This window comes from Pelodiscus sinensis, chromosome 6 (assembly GCF_049634645.1).
Source record: "Pelodiscus sinensis isolate JC-2024 chromosome 6, ASM4963464v1, whole genome shotgun sequence".
Classification (NCBI taxonomy): domain Eukaryota; kingdom Metazoa; phylum Chordata; order Testudines; family Trionychidae; genus Pelodiscus; species Pelodiscus sinensis.
This window is the reverse complement of record NC_134716.1, coordinates 50245063-50263283: the sequence shown is the minus strand read 5'-3', so window position 1 is coordinate 50263283 and position 18221 is coordinate 50245063. Positions and strand designations below refer to the sequence as shown.

General features: G+C 41.7%; 1 protein-coding gene across 1 annotated transcript in view; it reads left to right on the top strand.

Moving 5' to 3' along the window:
* The window catches only part of ADAMTS19 (ADAM metallopeptidase with thrombospondin type 1 motif 19), a 221669-nt gene that overhangs the window by 183816 nt on the left and 19632 nt on the right, over positions 1-18221 (top strand). Inside the window, exons 19-21 of the mRNA XM_014577964.2 lie at positions 7538-7673; positions 10836-11040; positions 13118-13270. Coding sequence (XP_014433450.2) covers positions 7538-7673; positions 10836-11040; positions 13118-13270 — 494 coding nt within the window. The remainder of the gene's footprint in view (positions 1-7537; positions 7674-10835; positions 11041-13117; positions 13271-18221) is intronic.

The following is an 18221-nucleotide window of genomic DNA, read 5'->3' as shown; positions in this document are numbered from 1 at the left end:
TGCGTTACCATCTAAACTGGGGTGGGGAACCTTTTTTGGGTTGGGAGCCACTGACCCACAGAAAAATCAATTGGGGACCACACACAAATGAGGGGGAAAAAACCCAAACCCTCACTAATGAGGCCCCCAGCTGAGAAGGCGAAAGATACTCCCCACATTTTTCTTGGAGGCCCAGGCTAGTAGATTTTGTGAACTCCAGCTCTGCAGAGGGCAGCAAGGGTGGGGAGAAGGGGGCTGGAGTGCCAGTGTGTAGGCTCCCCAGTGCTGGGAAGGAGCACCAAGCCGTGAGGGCAAGATCCTGGCAAGCCAGGCATTAGGTTCCCCTCCCTTGATCTAAATCCTAAGAGTGACAGAAATGTTGAGATGTCTATTCAAAGTGTCTTTCAGGCAAATCCTGGGGATCTCTGGCTTCAGTTTAGAGTCTTTTTCCCTACAGATTCCAAACAGCAATAAAATATGCAGTTTCTTCTTGTCAGGGATTTTTATTCCTTTGAGTTCAAGATGATGGGACAAGTTTACATCAATGTTTCCTATTCATGGGTCTTTGGGAGAAAACAAGGGATGGGGGCAGAAGGGGAGGACATCTCTGATGTTCCACAATGATTTGTGTGGTTTTTATGGACCTTGTTTTGTTGAGCAGGAGATAACACCTCCTGCCGCTAACTAGTATTTCACACTTTGTAATGTTTCTCTCCTGCCTGAGGTGGTTTACAGTTACAAAGTGAACACTTATTTATGACCTTATATTGTGAGAGATATATAGGTGAGATTAATACTAGCATTTTATAGAGTCTTATAAGACTAATATCTGTTTGAGTAAAACTAAGATATAGGTAGCTTGTTCTGGTCAGCTATGAGTTTATGAGTCTTAACTAATGCCTGCAGCTTAGGCAAGAGTTGGCATCAGTCCTGCAAATGTCAAAGCATGAAACAAAAAGTAGTATCAGCAGATAGGAAAACTCTGACACAATGTTAATAAACTGAGAGATGTACATTTCCAATGGTCATAAAAATGTGAGTTAAAACCAATTACAAATATGGAAGAAAATTGAAAATCTGTAAAAATTGCTCACTCCTCAGAAGTTGAACAATAGTACCATGCTGGAAAGTACACCTACCTTATTGGGTTTTGCATGCAAGTTAGATGGGAAAATGCCTATCTTCCCTGCTTTGTATATCATGCTGGAGGTTAAACAGAACACAAGCTCCAAGGAAACTTTTTACTTCAGAAACTTAGGCACAGAATGAGTTTGTGTGCTGTGGCCAGGTGGGTCCTGGCCAATTTATTAATCCCCTTTTTGTCTAGCCACTCACGTCCCTCCACCTCACCCCAGACCAGTGTCCCTTGAGTCTTTTTACCAGTCTTTGGCTCAGTTAGCAGCACTCAGTTCTCTCTCCGCTGCCGGAAACAACAGTTCAGAGACCGGCCATCCAGTTATTTTCTCTGGTTACAGTGGGGAAATGGGGGCCCTGGCTCGCCCTCACTCATGGGCCCCAGCCTAGGGCCCTAAGGACAGGGACCTAGTTGTAGTCCTGTCTGGATGACGGGGCTTCTCACCGCAACACGTCAGCCCTCAGGCTTCTATCCGTTGCCCTACCCTGGGCTGCTTCCTTTCCCCACCCTGTGGGTTCACCGGTGTGGCGTCTCTGGTTTCCCCAACACCGGAGCGTAATTACTGCTGCGGGGGGGAGTTGGGCAGGGTTTCTTTCCCCTCTCCCTGTCTAGACTCTCCACAGCTCTCGTCCCTTCCCTCCTCCCAGTTCAGTAGTCCAGCTCCTTTCTCCCTCTTGGTTCCTCTTACCTCTCCCCTCCTGGTGCTTGTCCTCCCTGCTTTAAATCTCCCGCCGCCCCTTGTTGCCTCCTCTGATGTCAGTCCTTCTGCGATGTGTCCCTACCCCCATCTCCCGGCGTGTGTCTGTCCCTGACATCAGCGCACACCGTCTAGGTACCTCCTCCTCCCTCTCTCTTGCTGTTGTGCCAGAAGGCGTTTGGCTGCAGTGAGCCTTCTCGGCAGCGAGCAAGCAGTTGGCACAGCGCTGGTATTCGGCTGCCCATGTCGCGAGCAGCCCAGAGGCTGGGGGGTCCCGAGTGCGGGGCAGTGACTCCCTGTCACATGTGCCTATAGGGTTCAGATGCAGTTGTGATAATCATAGTGGAGCCTAAAATTGGGACGTTGGTTTTTAAATCCAGAATTAGGTGCCTAAGTTTTGGGTTTAGGCACCTAAATTCTCTTGTGAATTTAAACCGAAGGAGCCTAAGTTCCATTGACTTTTAGTAGACTTAGTCTCCTAAAAATGTAAGACACTTCTGCCTTGAGCACTTTTAAAAATTATACCGTAAGGCCATAACTACACTACAAAATTATGTTAATCTATTTTACATCAGCATACATCCACCACAGCTGTTAAATCACTTGTATGTCTGCATACTTGCCTCCTTGCGTCCATGGTGCACATCCTCACAAAGAACACCTGTATCAATTGTAGTGTCAATGTTGCACATTCCAGGATGGCTCCTGAAAGTCAGTAACAGGTGGTATCCACACTACATTGACTGTGACTCTATACGGGAATGTCTACACTACCACCCTAGTTCGAACTAGGGTGGTAATGTAGGCAACCAGAGTTGCAAATGAAGCCTGGGATTTGAATTTCCCGGGCTTCATTTGCATAAAGCCGGGCACCGCCATTTTTAAATGTCTGCTAGTGCGGACTCCGTGCTGCGCGGCTACACGCGACATGGACTAGGTAGTTCGGACTAGGCTTCCCCGTTTCACGAGGAGTAACAGTAGTTCGGACTAGGAAGCCTAGTCCGAACTACCTAGTCCATGTCGCGTGTAGCCGCGCAGCACGGAGTCCGCACTAGCGGACATTTAAAAATGGCGGCGCCTGGTGAGATGCAAATGAAGCCCGGGATATTTAAATCCCGGGCTTCATTTGCAACTTCGAATGACTACATTAGCCCCCTAGTTCGAACTAGGGTGGCAGTGTAGACATACCCTTAGCTACTAAGGCATCCATTACCAAAGTATGTATACCACATGGTATATCTCCTTGACAATTCATTTCACTTGGATAGCTCTCTGCACACTTTTCACTCTGTATCTGACTTATCAGTTCTCATCCTCAAAGGAAACCTGCACTTTCAAAAGATGATCCTGGGAGCTTAAATTCACAACTGTGCTAGACACTAAAAATATTGGACTGAACAGAGACATTGGATTTATGAATTAGTAGATTTACCCAGTGTTTTCCCTTATCTCAGAGGGTATGTCTACACTACCCTCCAATTTCGAAATAGGAGGGTAATGTAGGCATACCGCAATTGCAAATGAAGCCCGGGATTTGAATTTCCCGGGCTTCATTTGCATAAGCCGGGCGCCGCCATTTTTAAATCCCAGCTGGTTTGAACCCCGTGCCGCGCGGCTACACGCGGCATGAACTAGGTAGTTCGAACTAGGCTTCCTGGTTCGAACTACTGCTACTCCTCATGGAATGAGGAGTAACGGTACTTCGAACTAGGAAGCCTAGTTCGAACTACCTAGTTCGTGCCGCGTGTAGCCGCGCGGCACGGGGTTCGAACCAGCCGGGATTTAAAAATGGCGGCGCCTGGCTTATGCAGATGAAGCCCGGGAAATTCAAATCCCGGGCTTCATTTGCAATTGCGGTATGCCTACATTACCCTCCTATTTCGAAATAGGAGGGTAGTGTAGACATACCCAGAAATATTTATTTTTCTTCATTGAAATCATTGCTCTGGATTGGGGCTGCAGATGAGAGGTTCAGTATGCAGGCTCCTCCGGGGAGAGAGAACTACCCCAGTCCACTTTCACTGAAGCAGGTTGGGGCCAAGTGCTGCTCCAGTAGACAAAGCCAGAGGAGGGGTGCACGACCCCCTAGCTGGGGCAGGTCCAGGTTTGTTTTCCGACCTGCCTTCTCCAGACAGATTGAGGAATGTAGCAAATGCACTTTTCCTTCACTTCCTGACAAAGGGGAAACAGCCAACAATGTTCAAGTACAAATTGGTAAGCGGGAGCTTCAGCACCCCCATTCTCCCTAAAGTGCAACTGAGAGTGGGAGACTTAGGGTTGGGGCAGTCTTGGGGGGAGAAGGAGTTTGAGCCCCCAGCCAGCTCCTTTCACCTTCCTGGTGTTTGTCTCTTTTCCAGATAGTTTTATGAGAAGCAATCCTATTCCAGGCTCATCCTATTTTCCGGCACAACCAAACCCTTATCTTGCTTTAAATTATGATAAGAGGAAGCTCTATATCGAATTTGATAGTCTAGATCTGACTGCTTAGAAGGAGTTCTTGAACAGACAGACGGATGAACAGACAGACAAACGCTTTCAAATATATAGTAGATTACAAAATTCGTAACGCTTTAATGCCCTTTTTTGTCCTGTGACTGCAGAGATGTTATTGGGCCACTCTACCTTCAGAGATCTCTTATAATGTGCGCTAACTTATTATGTTAAACAATCTTTTCCACCTTGCATTTTACTGTTATGCTGGGATAATTTCCCCAGATCTGTAGAAGAGTTCCATATGGCTTTACAGCTTCTCTCTGTCACCAACAGAAATATTGTCAGATGGTTATTTTAATATACAATCCAAATTTCCTTTTAAACATTTAATTTTGTAACTCCTAATTATGCCGCCATGTACCAACAAAAGGAATTAATCTTCAACCTTCATATTTATCTTCTTGATATATCCATAGACTCCTGTTATGAATATCCCCTGCCCACCCACTCCTTTATTTGATGCTTACAAGTTTCCACTACTTTCCTGACATGGTCACATCTGTCTAATCCTAATCTTGATAATTACTGTGCTTCTCATATTGACTCAAATAGTAGAATCTGGAAACATACCATTTATTCATCATACTAGTCTAAAGAACTCACTGTCCCAACTACTTTGACTTTGTGAACAATCCTTAATTCTCTACAGACCGGTTTCCATGGATATGTATGTTTGTGGTTTGGTAAGAAAATTCTCCTCTGTAAGCATTCTGTACTTGCTAAAGCAGCATCTCCATTTCTAATTAGTGCCACTCCTCAGATTCATTTTAGAATATTAACACTTGTAATGACTTCCTGCTGTACTTTTATTATTATTCCAGTATTTCCATTTATCATGCACTCTCATAAGTGTACCAATTCTAATGTTTCTCATTTTCGAAGAAAAGCTCAAATGTAACATTAATCCTTGTCATTCATTCTACATGACAACTCGGATAAACATTTAGCAAAGTGTTTCATTATAATGTCTGTTTATCATCTTTTTATGTTGTAATTGGAAGAAGCTTGTGACAGTATTTAAATTAGTTTAGGTAACCTAAAATTCTTCTTTTTATGATATTTTAATGCAAATGATGTAAATTACAGTCTCCTGATTATTTATTTTTGACAAAAGAAACATTCATTGCAACTGTGCTATTGATTGTCTGTTGTCATATATAGAAATGACATAATTTAAAATGTTACACACTACGTGATGTGGAAAGATTTGAGTTTAAGCTGTTGTCAAAATTTTAATTAACAGAAATAAACAGTTTATTATCGTATTTATTTAAATACTGTATAAAATGTATAATAGAAAACAAATATCAAAGAACATGTGTGGTTTTATCTTACTGTATACTTTAGAAATGTGTGTCTTTCTGTCTGTCTGTCCATCCATCCATCTGTGAGCCATTTGTTCAAGAAATTCTCCTAAACGGTAAGTGCTAGGACCATCAAATTTGGTATGCAGCTTCCTCTTACCATAAATGAAAGCACGGTTAGGGCTTGGTTGTGCCAGAATAATGGGATATACCTGGAATTTGGTTGTTTCTTATAAAATGGAAATGGAGGAGTCTGGCAGGAGGGACAGTTGTACTGCACACTGCCCACAGAGAGGCAACAAGGGGCCAGAGATGGGGACCAGGAGAGCTATAACCCCATTGAGTCAGCAGAGGCAGAGGTGGAGTAAGGGACAGCTATCTACTGTATATTTCAGAGAGTTTGTCTGTGTGTGTGTGTGTGTCTTTCTGTACCCCAGCTGGGGAACATGCACCCCTCCCCTGGTCATAGGCAGGCACTTCTCACCTGGCCCCAACTGCTGTAGTGGGGGAGGTCTGAGGTTATCCTCTTCCCTCAAGGCAGCCTACACACTGAACTCTTCATCCCAGCCCCACCCCTGAGCAATGATTCAAATGAAGGAAAACAAAACTTCTTTGCATTAAAGACCCAAGCAACATTCAATAAATTCTTGTGCATATATATTTAGATATGTAGTGTGTGTAACAATCTATTTTGCAAAATATATATATATATATTTTGTGCGTGTGTACATGTGCATACCCACATATTTGGACACACATACATTTTAAAAAACTGTAAAATAATTAAGATAATCACATTCAAATTTGATTTATTTATGTACACACAAGTGTATATGCATGTATATACACATACATGGACACACAGAAAAATGTAAATCACTTAAGGTGGCTACACACAAATTATGTATAACAAAAATATTTATGCACACCCTTTATTCCTGCTTCTAGAGGCACATTCTTTGTCACTGCTATACACCACAGCCTTACCTCTGCCTTCCTCCTGCTGGAACCCTTTTACCAGATTATAAAAGTGCTAATTTAAATCAGCTTCAAATTAGCTGTACCTCACCATTGGAAAAGATTAACAAGGGATGCAGTAAATTCTCCATTATCTAGTGTCTTCAATTGAGGTCTAGATAGCTTTGCAAAATATATGTTCTTCTTTCATGGCAAGCTATTGGGCTCATTCCAGGAATCAGTAGGTGAAATTCTGTTGTGTGTATGTTATGCAGGAGATCATGCTGGACTATCGCAACAGTCCCCACCTGCGTTAAAATCAGTAAATTTACTTGCTCCCTATACCATTAGTTGTGAATGTCTGGTGTGCTTGTTTAGTGTGTTGGGAAGGCTGTAAAGTGGTTGGGAAGATTGGCCTCACATAGGTTCAAAGATAAGATTGTGGAATACAGTAGCTGTGGTAGAGGTACAGGTACATGTCTGGGTGGAAAAGAATGCATTGGTGTGTAGGTGCATATAAAATACATTTGATTTATGCAAATGTCTCTATAGTTAACATTTTTTTCTGTGAAATTAATCACTACTTCCTTCATAGCCAACCAGATTCCTCCACCTTTAATTATTTCTGATATTGTTGGTTTCCATAATTGGCATTCTAAAATGTAGAACTGGCATGCTACATTTTTCAAAGCCGTGGGATGAATTCAGTTTATGGGTTTTTTTTCATAAAATATTTACTTTTCTAGTCAATGGTCTGTACATTTTCACATGTGAAACTAAAACTTGTATAATGTACATATTTATAGAAAACTAACTGAGAATAGCTTACTATATTTTATTTCACTTCTTTCACCCACATGACACATAAAGATGTTAGTTTTATCAGAGTTACCTGTGACTCGACATAGCTTTTTTTTAACAAAATTGGATATTTCCCATTTTTCCATGTATCTTTGCTTTATGTTTTATTAGGAGAAAGAAAGACAACAGTATCTTGCACAAAGATTATGAATAAGAATATCAGTATTGTGGACAATAAGAAATGCAAATATTTAACAAAGCCTGAGCCACAGGTCCGAAAGTGCAATGAACAACCGTGCCAGACAAGGTGATAGTGATTCAATTAAACTAAATTTGAATTAATGTTAAGTGGTGGAAATCTGGGAATGCATTTAAGCATATGGTTAAAGTTGAGCATGCGCTTAATAGTTTTGTTTAATTGGCATCATAGTCCTTACTAGCTCATGCTAAACATTTGTTAAACTAGGAAGTAAATACTTCATTTTTTTCTATTTTTCTTTTATTGATTTCCTAATTCCCTTGAAGCATGAACATGATCCATGTCTGTTGATTAATACTCTGTGTGTAAGAGGTAGAAAAGGCACAATTAGCCATTTTTCCTAAATTTGAACCCCAGTTGACCACAACTTTAGCTCCTGCATTCTGAGCACAGGTTCTACTGTCTATAAATGCTCCAGTTGGCTAAGTTGTTGTGGAGGAGGTAGAGTCATGCCCTTACCTTTTCACCAGTCAGCAGAGCTGGCTGGACACATAGCAGATGTAGGTGGCCACTCTGAGTGTAATAGGTGGCTCATTTCTTGTGCATGGTGGGGATTTTCTATGGGAAATGTGTAGTTCTACAGCCACCACACCAAGTGACTACAGTAAGCATTCTGTCTGAAAAACTGCTTTTGTTAAACTTCAGAGAGTACCATTCTTTTTCTGAGTTCTTGATGCAGTACTGTTAAGTACTCTGGACTTACAGCAAGCGTGCAGATAGGAGTGGTTGCTATGTTTCAACAGAGAAGGGAAATTCAGATGGAAAGGTATCAGGTGGTATTTTATAATCATCAGATTCAATCAGTGGTGTTACCAGACTTACATGATTGTGGGTAATTAATACTGAGGAGTGGCATAGTCCTTACAGAGGCAAAATTCCTATTAACATCAATCGGCATTTTGTATGTATCAAATTGGCAAGACCAGGGTCAAAATTATATGGACATAAGGGGAATGGTGTTTTTAAATTAGACAAAGGACAGAGGAAAATAAATTAAGTTACTAGTAAAATATTTTAAAGAAACTTGCATACAAATTGTAAAAAAAAAAAAAAAAAAAAAAAAAAAAGCCCATCAGTTTTCTTAGAACAATGAAGTAAAAAAATATACATGTAACATCAGAAGGGACCAGTATGATCATCTCCTGCATGACATAGGCTGGAGAATTTCACCTTTATAGAGGGATTGTTTTTATTTCAGGTTTAAAACGTGTTTTAAAAAATGGCCCAGTAGTGGCGGAGGGATAGTAATGGGAGAAATCTGCTAATTTTCAGATATCCTATCAATTATAATTATTTGTACGTGTTGTACTGTTTTTACAAGCAGCAGAGGTGTCACAAAATTTAAATAGAATATAAAGCTGTAACCACAATACCTACCTTCAGCTGATACCAGCTCCAGTCATGGGGACACTGGTGACTCACATCCCTACCTTCAGGTGATGCCGTCTCCAACCCTGGGGAAGCTAGAGATTGCTGCCCAGGGTGGGAAGGGGAAAGCAAAGGCACAGGTAGGACTCCAGCCCATAATCCCAGGCTCCAGAGGTTGATGCCTTAGGCTATGTCTACACTACAGTGATGTATTGGAAAAAGGTACGCAAATCATGCTCTGATAGTTTTTTTGGAAGAAGCTTTTCCCAAATTCGGCATGTCTACACTGAGCCAAATTCTGGAAATACCTCCTCTTTCAGAAGAGCCCTTCTTCCTCGTGGGAGGAGGCAGACAGGGCTTCCAAAAGAGTACATCTGCTCTTCCGCACAAACAAACAAACAAACAAACAAACCCGGAAGAACAGACACATTCCCTGGATGCAGTGGGGCTTTTCTGGGATACCTCTGGTATCCCAGAAGAACCCCGTAGTGTAGACATAGCACTAGCCATTAAGCCACTTGGACTCTTCCCACCATCCTACCTTTAGCTAATGCCATTGCCAGTCCTAGGGAAGCTGGTGGTGCCATCTGGCACAATCTAGAAGGTGGTGCCATCTGGCACAATCTAGAATCTCATAGACCTGAATTCAAAGTGGCCAAACATTTTGTATTTAAAAAATTAAAAAACAAACATTCTTTCACTGATGGTGGAATTTCATTCCCATGTGTTTAGGAAATTCTCTAAACATTACCTGGCATTACTAGTTATTTTTTATTGACACCTGCCAAATTTTTAAAAATGCCTATTTATATGTCTCTCAAAACAAGCTTGTAATAGGGACATCGAGCCTTTGGAACTAATTATAAAGGAAAACAAATTAAAATCTTTAAATGTGATGTTTGCTCACAGTTAGCATAACAGAAAGCTGGAATGTCTATTGAGGAAGTGGGTTTTGCCCATGAAAGCACAAGTTACTATATATATATTTGTTGTTAGTCTCGAAGGTGCTACAGGACTTACTTGTTGTTTTGGAATATCCTCTCTAAGCTTTGATTTTCTAAATACTGTCAGTTTCAGACACCTGGGATCCACCTGCAATTTGCTTCAAAGGGCAAAACTCTCTGGCAAGCTTTGACTTTTGAGGGAGGCACAGAAATCATCCTGAGCACTGGAACATTCTGGAAAAGTTACTTACTAGCAACTATTGCTCTCCAAATATGTTATCTCTTCAGATCCACATTGAACCTTTCTTGCTCCCGTTCAGAAATTTAAACTGTGTATCTGGCATTAGAGATGGACACATAAGGGAAGGGACTTGTATACCCTCAGCACCAAAATAGTGAGTCTGAGGCACAATTGTGCACACACATACACCTCTAACAGTTCACTGTTTTCAAAGGGTTCCATGGTTTGTGTGGCAGGGAATATGGTTTCTATAGTGTGGATCTGCAAGGGGAAATATTCAGAGAACAACAGTTACTGGTAAGTAAACTTCCTGCTTTTCATCCATTACATTCAATTATATTTTTATTAGAATGATAAGGGAAGGAGAGGGGAAAAGCTTTTGTTATATAAAGGACTCTGAATAATTAGATATAATTGGTGGGATTGGAAAGAAAATTTTAACCAAAATGTAAGAATACATTTTTAAAAGTTCACTGAGTTGAGTTGAATTTATCACCATCTAAATGTGATAGTCATATCAAGAGTTATTTAAAATAGACAGAGCACACAAAATATACTTTAGGGAACAATCCTGTTGACAGGGAAAAGGACAAGATGACCTAATCAGTCTTTTCCATCCTTGATATCTATTATTCCATTACTTATGTTTTTTTGTAGATGGATGATGACCGAATGGACTCCTTGTTCAAGGACATGTGGAAAAGGAACCCAGAATAGACAAGTGGCTTGTACGCAGCAGCTCAGAAATGGAACCTTGATAAGAGCTAGGGAAAGAGATTGCCTTGGGCCAAAACCTGCTTCTGCCCAGCGCTGTGAAGGCCAGGACTGTATGACTGTGTGGGAAGCTGGAGTATGGTCTGAGGTGCAGTGTATGCATTAGTTGCTATTTACTGTTGTTTCTTTCTTAACACTTAGAGCTTCCCATACCTATTATATGGTTTCCAACAAAATCTCTAGAAAATGTTATCTATAACTTTTACAGGTAAAATGTGTTTTACGCACCAAGATTTAGCCCCTCCATTTAAAGTGTAGGGCAATGCTGAGTGCTTCACGTGTTCAGAAGTTGTTTCCATTCGGCCTGTGGTGCAAACTGATAGTAGCTCCAGACTCTGAGGCTACACCTATACTGCAGGCTTCTTGTTCAAGAACTGTTTTGCGCAAGAGTTCTTGTGCAAAAGGTATTCCACAAGAGCGTGTCCACACTGCCATGTGCTTTTGCACAAGATATGTGTTTTTGTGCAAGAGCATCCATGGCAGTGTGGACGCTCTCATGTGCAAGAAAGCTCTGATGGCCATTTTAGCCATTGGGCTTTCTTGTGCAAGAAATTCATGTTGCCTGTCTACACTGCCTTCTTGTGGAGCAGCTCTTGCTCAAGAGGGCTTATTCCTCGTGGAGAGAGGACTAACTCTTCTGGAAGAAGCCCTGTTTTCCAACACTGTACTGTAAATTACTTGCGCAAGAACGTGCGAGCAGTGTAGACACTCTGCAAGTTTTTGCGCAAGAACACTTGTTCTTGCGCAAAAAGCCTGCAGTATAGATGTAGCCTGAGTATAGACACAGGCCTAGTTGTAAACCTTAGCCTCCACCTCTGGAACAGCTCCACAGGCCCACAAGAGGGAAATCTGAGGCTGGGGAAGTGAGGTGGTAGCCATCCTGTGTTTGCAAGGAGGTGGCAGATATGCCTGTTTTCAGAGAAGTAAGAACAAGAAGGAGATCTGGCAAATGAGGTGGTAAAAGAGGTGAAGGTGTGAGAGCTAGTGATCTGGTGCGTGGGTGGCAAGGACGCTAGAAGATTTTTTTATAGTGGGGTGCTGAGAGCCACTGAACCAAACTAAATCTGCATATACAGGAGACCCTTGTGATTCATGGAATCACTTTTCGTGGTTCTGCACACCTGTCTCCTGTCCTCCCAAACTAGGAAGATGGCAGGAGCCACAGGGAACTCACCATGGCTCCTTCTCCGCCGGAGTGAGTTCCCTGAGGCTGACCGGAGCTGCGGGTAACTCACCACAACTGTCAGGAGCTCAGTGTTCCGGTCAGCTCCCAGAAGATGTGGTGAGCTCCCTGTAGCTATCAGGAGCCATAGTGAGTTCCCCATGGCTCCTGGCAGCTGCAGTGAGTTCCCCACGGCTGCCAGCACCACACAAGGAGTATTGTCTTACACTTGTGAAAAGTATTTAGAATTACTGCGGAGCTGTTTTATTTCATGTTGTTTCCTATTTAGCTGCTTGTTTTGTTTTATGTATATCTAAGGGCGTGTCTACCCAGCAGGGCTAAAGCCGAATGAGCTATGCAACTTGAGCTATGTGAATTTTGTAGCTTAAGTCAAAATAGCTTATTTCGGCTTTTGGTGCTGTCTACATAGCAGGCACAATTTTGAAGTAGAGAAAAGCAAGAAAAAGCACATTTTTCTCTGTTACAAAAAAAAAAAAAAAGATGATGATTCACAGTTTAACTGTTCCAACACCAAAATAATTAGTGACTGAAAGTTAGGAATTCTTTGAGTTTATGTTAGTCCAATATATGGTCATTGGTGATCCCAAAATATTAATTGATAATTCAAGATAGACACTCCCATGTCATTCACTACACTCTGAACATCTTCTGCCTTGAAAGAATCAGATGTTCATATAAATAAATGCTCATATAAATATAAATATCAGTCTTCTGGTATTCCTTTTTTGGTACCAGTTGGATAGAGGAAGGAAGGAAACAATTATATTCCAGAGATAAAGGGTATTTATTTCTTATGTGAAATAGCAGCAGTTACATTCACCCATGTAGTACTTGGTATCATTGCAAGCTTTGCTTAGTCTAACATTCTTTACCAGAAAGTTAGATAATGGAAACTAGAGGCTTCAGAGATCACTAGAGTTAATATCAGCATTTTTTTGTGTACCTTATACAAATGTAAATTACATCTTTCTATATCCAACAGTGCTCTGTGAAATGTGGCAAAGGAGTACGACATCGGACTGTGAGGTGCACTAATCCCCGAAAGAAGTGTGTTTTGTCCACAAAACCTAAAGAAGTAGAAGATTGTGAGGACTATTCCACATGCTATGTCTGGAGAATGGGAGACTGGTCTAAGGTTGGATATGACACTAATGCCATATAGCAGAACAAAAACTATATATTTTCCCAACAGGATTTACTGGAATGTTTTATCAAAGATGCAGCAATATCCCAAATCAAGAAACAATCAGCTACAAATAAAATGGATCAATATAGTCAAATTGTGACAAAAGAGTAGACTTTAAGTAGAAAGTAGCTATACTAGGCATTTGTAGGTTCAAGTGAAAATTGTAAAATAAGTAGCCTGTATCAGGTAGCACAAGTGTAATTGTACAATATTGCTTTAGCTCAGATCAACAGAAGTTGGTAATGCCGATAGGAAATACTTTGTTTTCAACAAGATGAGCCACAAATATAAGAAAAGTGAAGCAGTATGTGCAAAGACACCAGAAAAGGAAAAAAGTATAAAAATTTCTGAAATTTCCTATCTTTGTTCTGTCGACACACTTCCAAGCAAAGCAGTAGTTCCCTCTAGTTTGTGCCCTTTGTATATTCAGTTTTCCTGAGGATCTATTAATATTTTCTTGCCACCGCCTGACTTGTCACCCTGCTGATGCTATCGGGCCGTGTGCAGCTTGACCTTCTGCTCACAAACAGGGAGGAACTAACAGGGGAAGTTGAGGTGGGTGACAACCTCGGAAGCAGTGATCATGAGATGGTAGATTTCAAGATCCTGATCAAGGGAAGAAAAGAGAGTAGTAAAATAAACACCTTGAACTTCAGAAAAGTAGACTTTGACTCCCTCAGAGACCTGATAGGCAGAATCCCCTGGGATGCTAACATGAAGGGGAAAGGAGTCCAGGACAGCTGGCAGTATTTTAAAGAAGTCTTATTGAAGGCACAGAAAGAAACCATTCCAGTGTGTAGCAAGAGAAGCAGACATGGTAGGAGACCGGATTGGCTTACAGGGGAAATTCTTGTGAACTTAAGCACAAAAAGGGAGCTTACAAAAAGTGGAAACATGAACAAATGACCAGGGATTGGTATAAGTGTATAACTCAAGAATGCTGGCGGGTTATCAGGAAGACGAAAGCGCAAATGGAATTGCGACTGGCAAAGGATGTGAAGGATAACAAGAAAGGTTTCTACAGGCATGTTAGCAAGAAGGTGATCAGAGAGGGTGTGGGGCCCCTACTGGATGAAGGAGGTAACCTAGTAACAGATGATGTGGGAAAAGCTGAAGTACTCAATGCTTTCTTTGCCTCTGTCTTCACGGACAAGGTCAGCTCCCAGACCAATGCGCTAAGTGACGCAAGATGGGATGAAGATGGACAGTCCTTGGTGGGTAAAGAACAGGTTAGGAATTATTTAGAAAAGCTAAATGTACACAAATCCATGGGTCCGGACTTAATTCATCCGAGGGTACTGAGAGAGTTGGCAAATGTCATTGAGAAGCTTTTGGCCATTATCTTTGAAAAATCATGGAGATCGGGAGAGATCCCGGATGATTGGAAAAGGGCATATGTAGTGCCCATCTTCAAAAAAGGAAAGAAGGATGATCCAGGGAACTATAGGCCGGTCAGTCTTACCTCCGTCCCTGGAAAAATCATGGAAGGGATCCTTAAGGAATCCATTTTGAGGCACTTGGAAGAGGGGATAGTGATTAGGAATAGTCAGCATGGATTCACAAAGGGCAAGTTATGCCTAACCAATCTGATTAGCTTCTATGATGAGGTAACTGGCTCTGTGGGAAAGTCAGTGGATGTGATATACCTTGACTTTAGCAAGGCTTTTGATACCGTCTCCCACAATATTCCTGCCAGCAAGTTAAGGGAATGTGGACTGGATAAATGGACAGCAAGATGGCTAGAAAGCTGACTAGAAGGTTGGGCCCAGAGGGTAGTGATAAACAGCTCGATGTCAGGATGGTGGTCAGTTTCTAGTGGAGTGCTCCAAGGTTCAGTTCTAGGACCGGTTTTGTTCGATATCTTTATTAATGACCTAGATGAGGATTGCAACCTCAGCAAGTTTGCAGATGACACTAAGCTAGGGGGAGAGGTAGATAGACTCGAGGGCAGAGATAGGGTCCAGAGTGACTTAGACAAATTGGAGGATTGGGCCACAAGAAATCTGATGAGGTTCAACAAGGACAAGTGCAGTCTTTCATTTGGGACAGAAGAATCCCAAGCATTGTTACAGGCTGGGGACCAACCAGCTAAGTAGTAGTTTTGCAGAAAAGGACCTGGGGATTACAGTGGATGAGAAGCTGGATATGAGTCAAATGTGTGCCCATGTAGACTAATGGCATATTAGGTTGCATTAGGAGGAGCATTGCCAGCAGATCCAAAGATGTGATTATTCCCCTTTATTCGGCTCTGGTGAGGCCACATCTGGAGTATTGTGTCCAGTTCTGGGCCCCCCACTACAAAAATGATGTCGATGCATTGGAGAGTCCCGAAGCCAACACCAGGGGTGGGTAAGGGTCTGCAACGACCCCCTGGATGCAGTGCAGGTCTTCAAAATAGGAGCAGGAGTGGGGTTCTGCTTCAGAGCATGAGCTGTGCTCCCTCACTCTGGCGTATGCCTGCCGGAGCTCTTTAACTTCGCACCGGACCCGCTCCTGGGTCTGGGTCTGGGCCCTTGGTGGCCAGGCTATCGGCTATCTGGCCATATATGTTGGCACTGTGCCATCTGGAGTGGAAATCCTGAAGGTTATCCTCCTTGCTTGACACCTCAATCAGGGCCAGGATCTTCGCCCCAGATCAGGACAGCACACATCTTGCAGCCCCTAACAGGCTCCTGGGAACCCGTTGTGTGCTTCCTGGGCTCTTGGGGGGCCTGGGGATTGAATATGGTGGCCAGATGTCACACACTGTCAGCTGTGCTGTGGCTGGAGGCTGTGGGGAACAGGAACTATAGAATCCTAATGAGTGTGGACCATGTGGCCTGCAGGGCACCTGTAGAATTTCCTACAGGCCTCTTTTTTCCACAAAACTCCCTGTTCCGCATCCATACTCACCCTCTTCTGACAAAGCTTTTTCAGGAGAGGAGTTATTCCTCATGCAATGAGGTTTACCAACATTAGGAAAAGGCGTCCGTTATTTCTATTTTCTTTCAAAATAACACAATTGCTGTGTGAATGTTAGTATTGTTTTTCCGGAATAATGGCCTTTTTTCCAAAATAAAGGTGCAGTGTATATGCACCCTTATACGCCCTTTCCCCCACTGCTTGGGCATCTCATCTTAAACACGTTTCATTTATTTACACTACCAAAATGCCCATAAGTAAGTTGAGCCTCCCAGATTGTTCTAAGATATCTTTACCACAGCTTTTGTTAATGTTCAAATCAGTTTCACGTAATCCATGTTTTATCTAGCATCCATTTAGTGTTGTTTTAATGGAACTCCCAATATGATCTGAAGTATATTATTTAGCATATAGGTCCTGATTTTAATGTGTCTCCAGAGAAATCAGTTTAAAATAATACTTGGATTTCCTAATTTTTTCCTATTGTTGTACTGTTCCATTGCTAGAATACATAGCAACATGAAGTCATGGCATGCATATTAATGTGTCTGCAATGAAGGAAACAAATGGAAAGCTCAGATAAACATTAATCTTTGCTCACTGTTGTTAGTTTCTGAATCAGAGGATTCAGTGTAGCCCCTTGTGTTCGCTGTTTTTGCTCTTTAGGATCATTCTTGACATTCACAGAAAGCTATTCCTTTGAGCAGAGCCAAATTCTCCCCCAGTTTATGCCAAGACTTGGCTAGAGAAATTTAAATTACACTTCTCACACACTGAAAGAGGAGGATCCTTACTGGCTTTTGCTGCTCCTCTTGAACTCCTAAAGCATAATTTTTTAATTGAACTGGGGGTTTTACTTAAGATGATGATGATTATATGTGGTGATGAAATTTAATTAAATTTAGAAGAACACACAAAGATCAAATCATTATTACTGTTTTCATCATTTTAACAATAACACCAACAAGATAAAGGAGCAAGTGGGCAAAACGAACTACTCCACTAAGGTCTGTGAACACAACAGTTATACTAAAATTCTGACTTTTGGATTTAAAGGTCTCCAGTATAATCTAGAGTTTATGCTGAATTTACTTTCATAACAGTTCTTAGGTTATGTTAACATTGCAACTGGGATGTCTGATTGCCAATACAGGCAGACACGCTCACCTTACTAGGTCTCCTCTAGCTAGTGCACTAAAAATAGCAGTGTGGACATTGCTTCCTATATGATTCTATCCAAGGTCAAGACTCAGGAAATCAGCTGGGCTTGGATTCAGGTGGCAAGCCTGAGCCCCCTCATGCCACAACTGCTATTTCTAGCATGCTAATTTGAAGAGAACTAGCAGAAGTCTTATCTAGCCATGCTGGGAATTACATCTCCTAGCTGCAATCTAGACATACTCTAACAATTAGCAAAGTTGCTCAGTACAGTGCTGTTTTAACAGCTAACATCATTTTGAGCTGTGTACCCACCTTTGTAATAAGAGTGAATTATGTGTCAGTTTAAAGGAAAAAACTCACATTTTTGAGCTGCATGAAAGACTGACTGTGTAGGAAGCTGATGAGAGGATGGCTTGCAGAGAGGAAGAACAAGTTTGACAAGAGAGGATAAATAGAGAGGGATAAAGTTTTGTAGAGTTTTGAAAGTAGTGACAAGAAACTTAAGTTTGTTACAATAGTCTATAGAATCCAGTGGAGGCAATCAAAGGGAATTCTGTGATCAAACCAATGGGCAAGGAAGATGAATGTTGCGGCAGTGGTTTGAAAGAATAGACAGGGTACTGCGATGATAATAAAAAAGGGATATGATGAGGGTATAAACTGGAGATTTCATTATAGGAATGGAGAGAAAAAAATGGATCTAGTAATATTGATGAGGAAAAAGCAACAACATTGGGAAATAGAATGGTTGTGTTGGACAAAGAGGAAGGATGGTGGTTTTCTCAAAAGCTATCAGAAAGAAGAAAGGAAAAAAGGAATTCATGGTCAAGCTCTCACA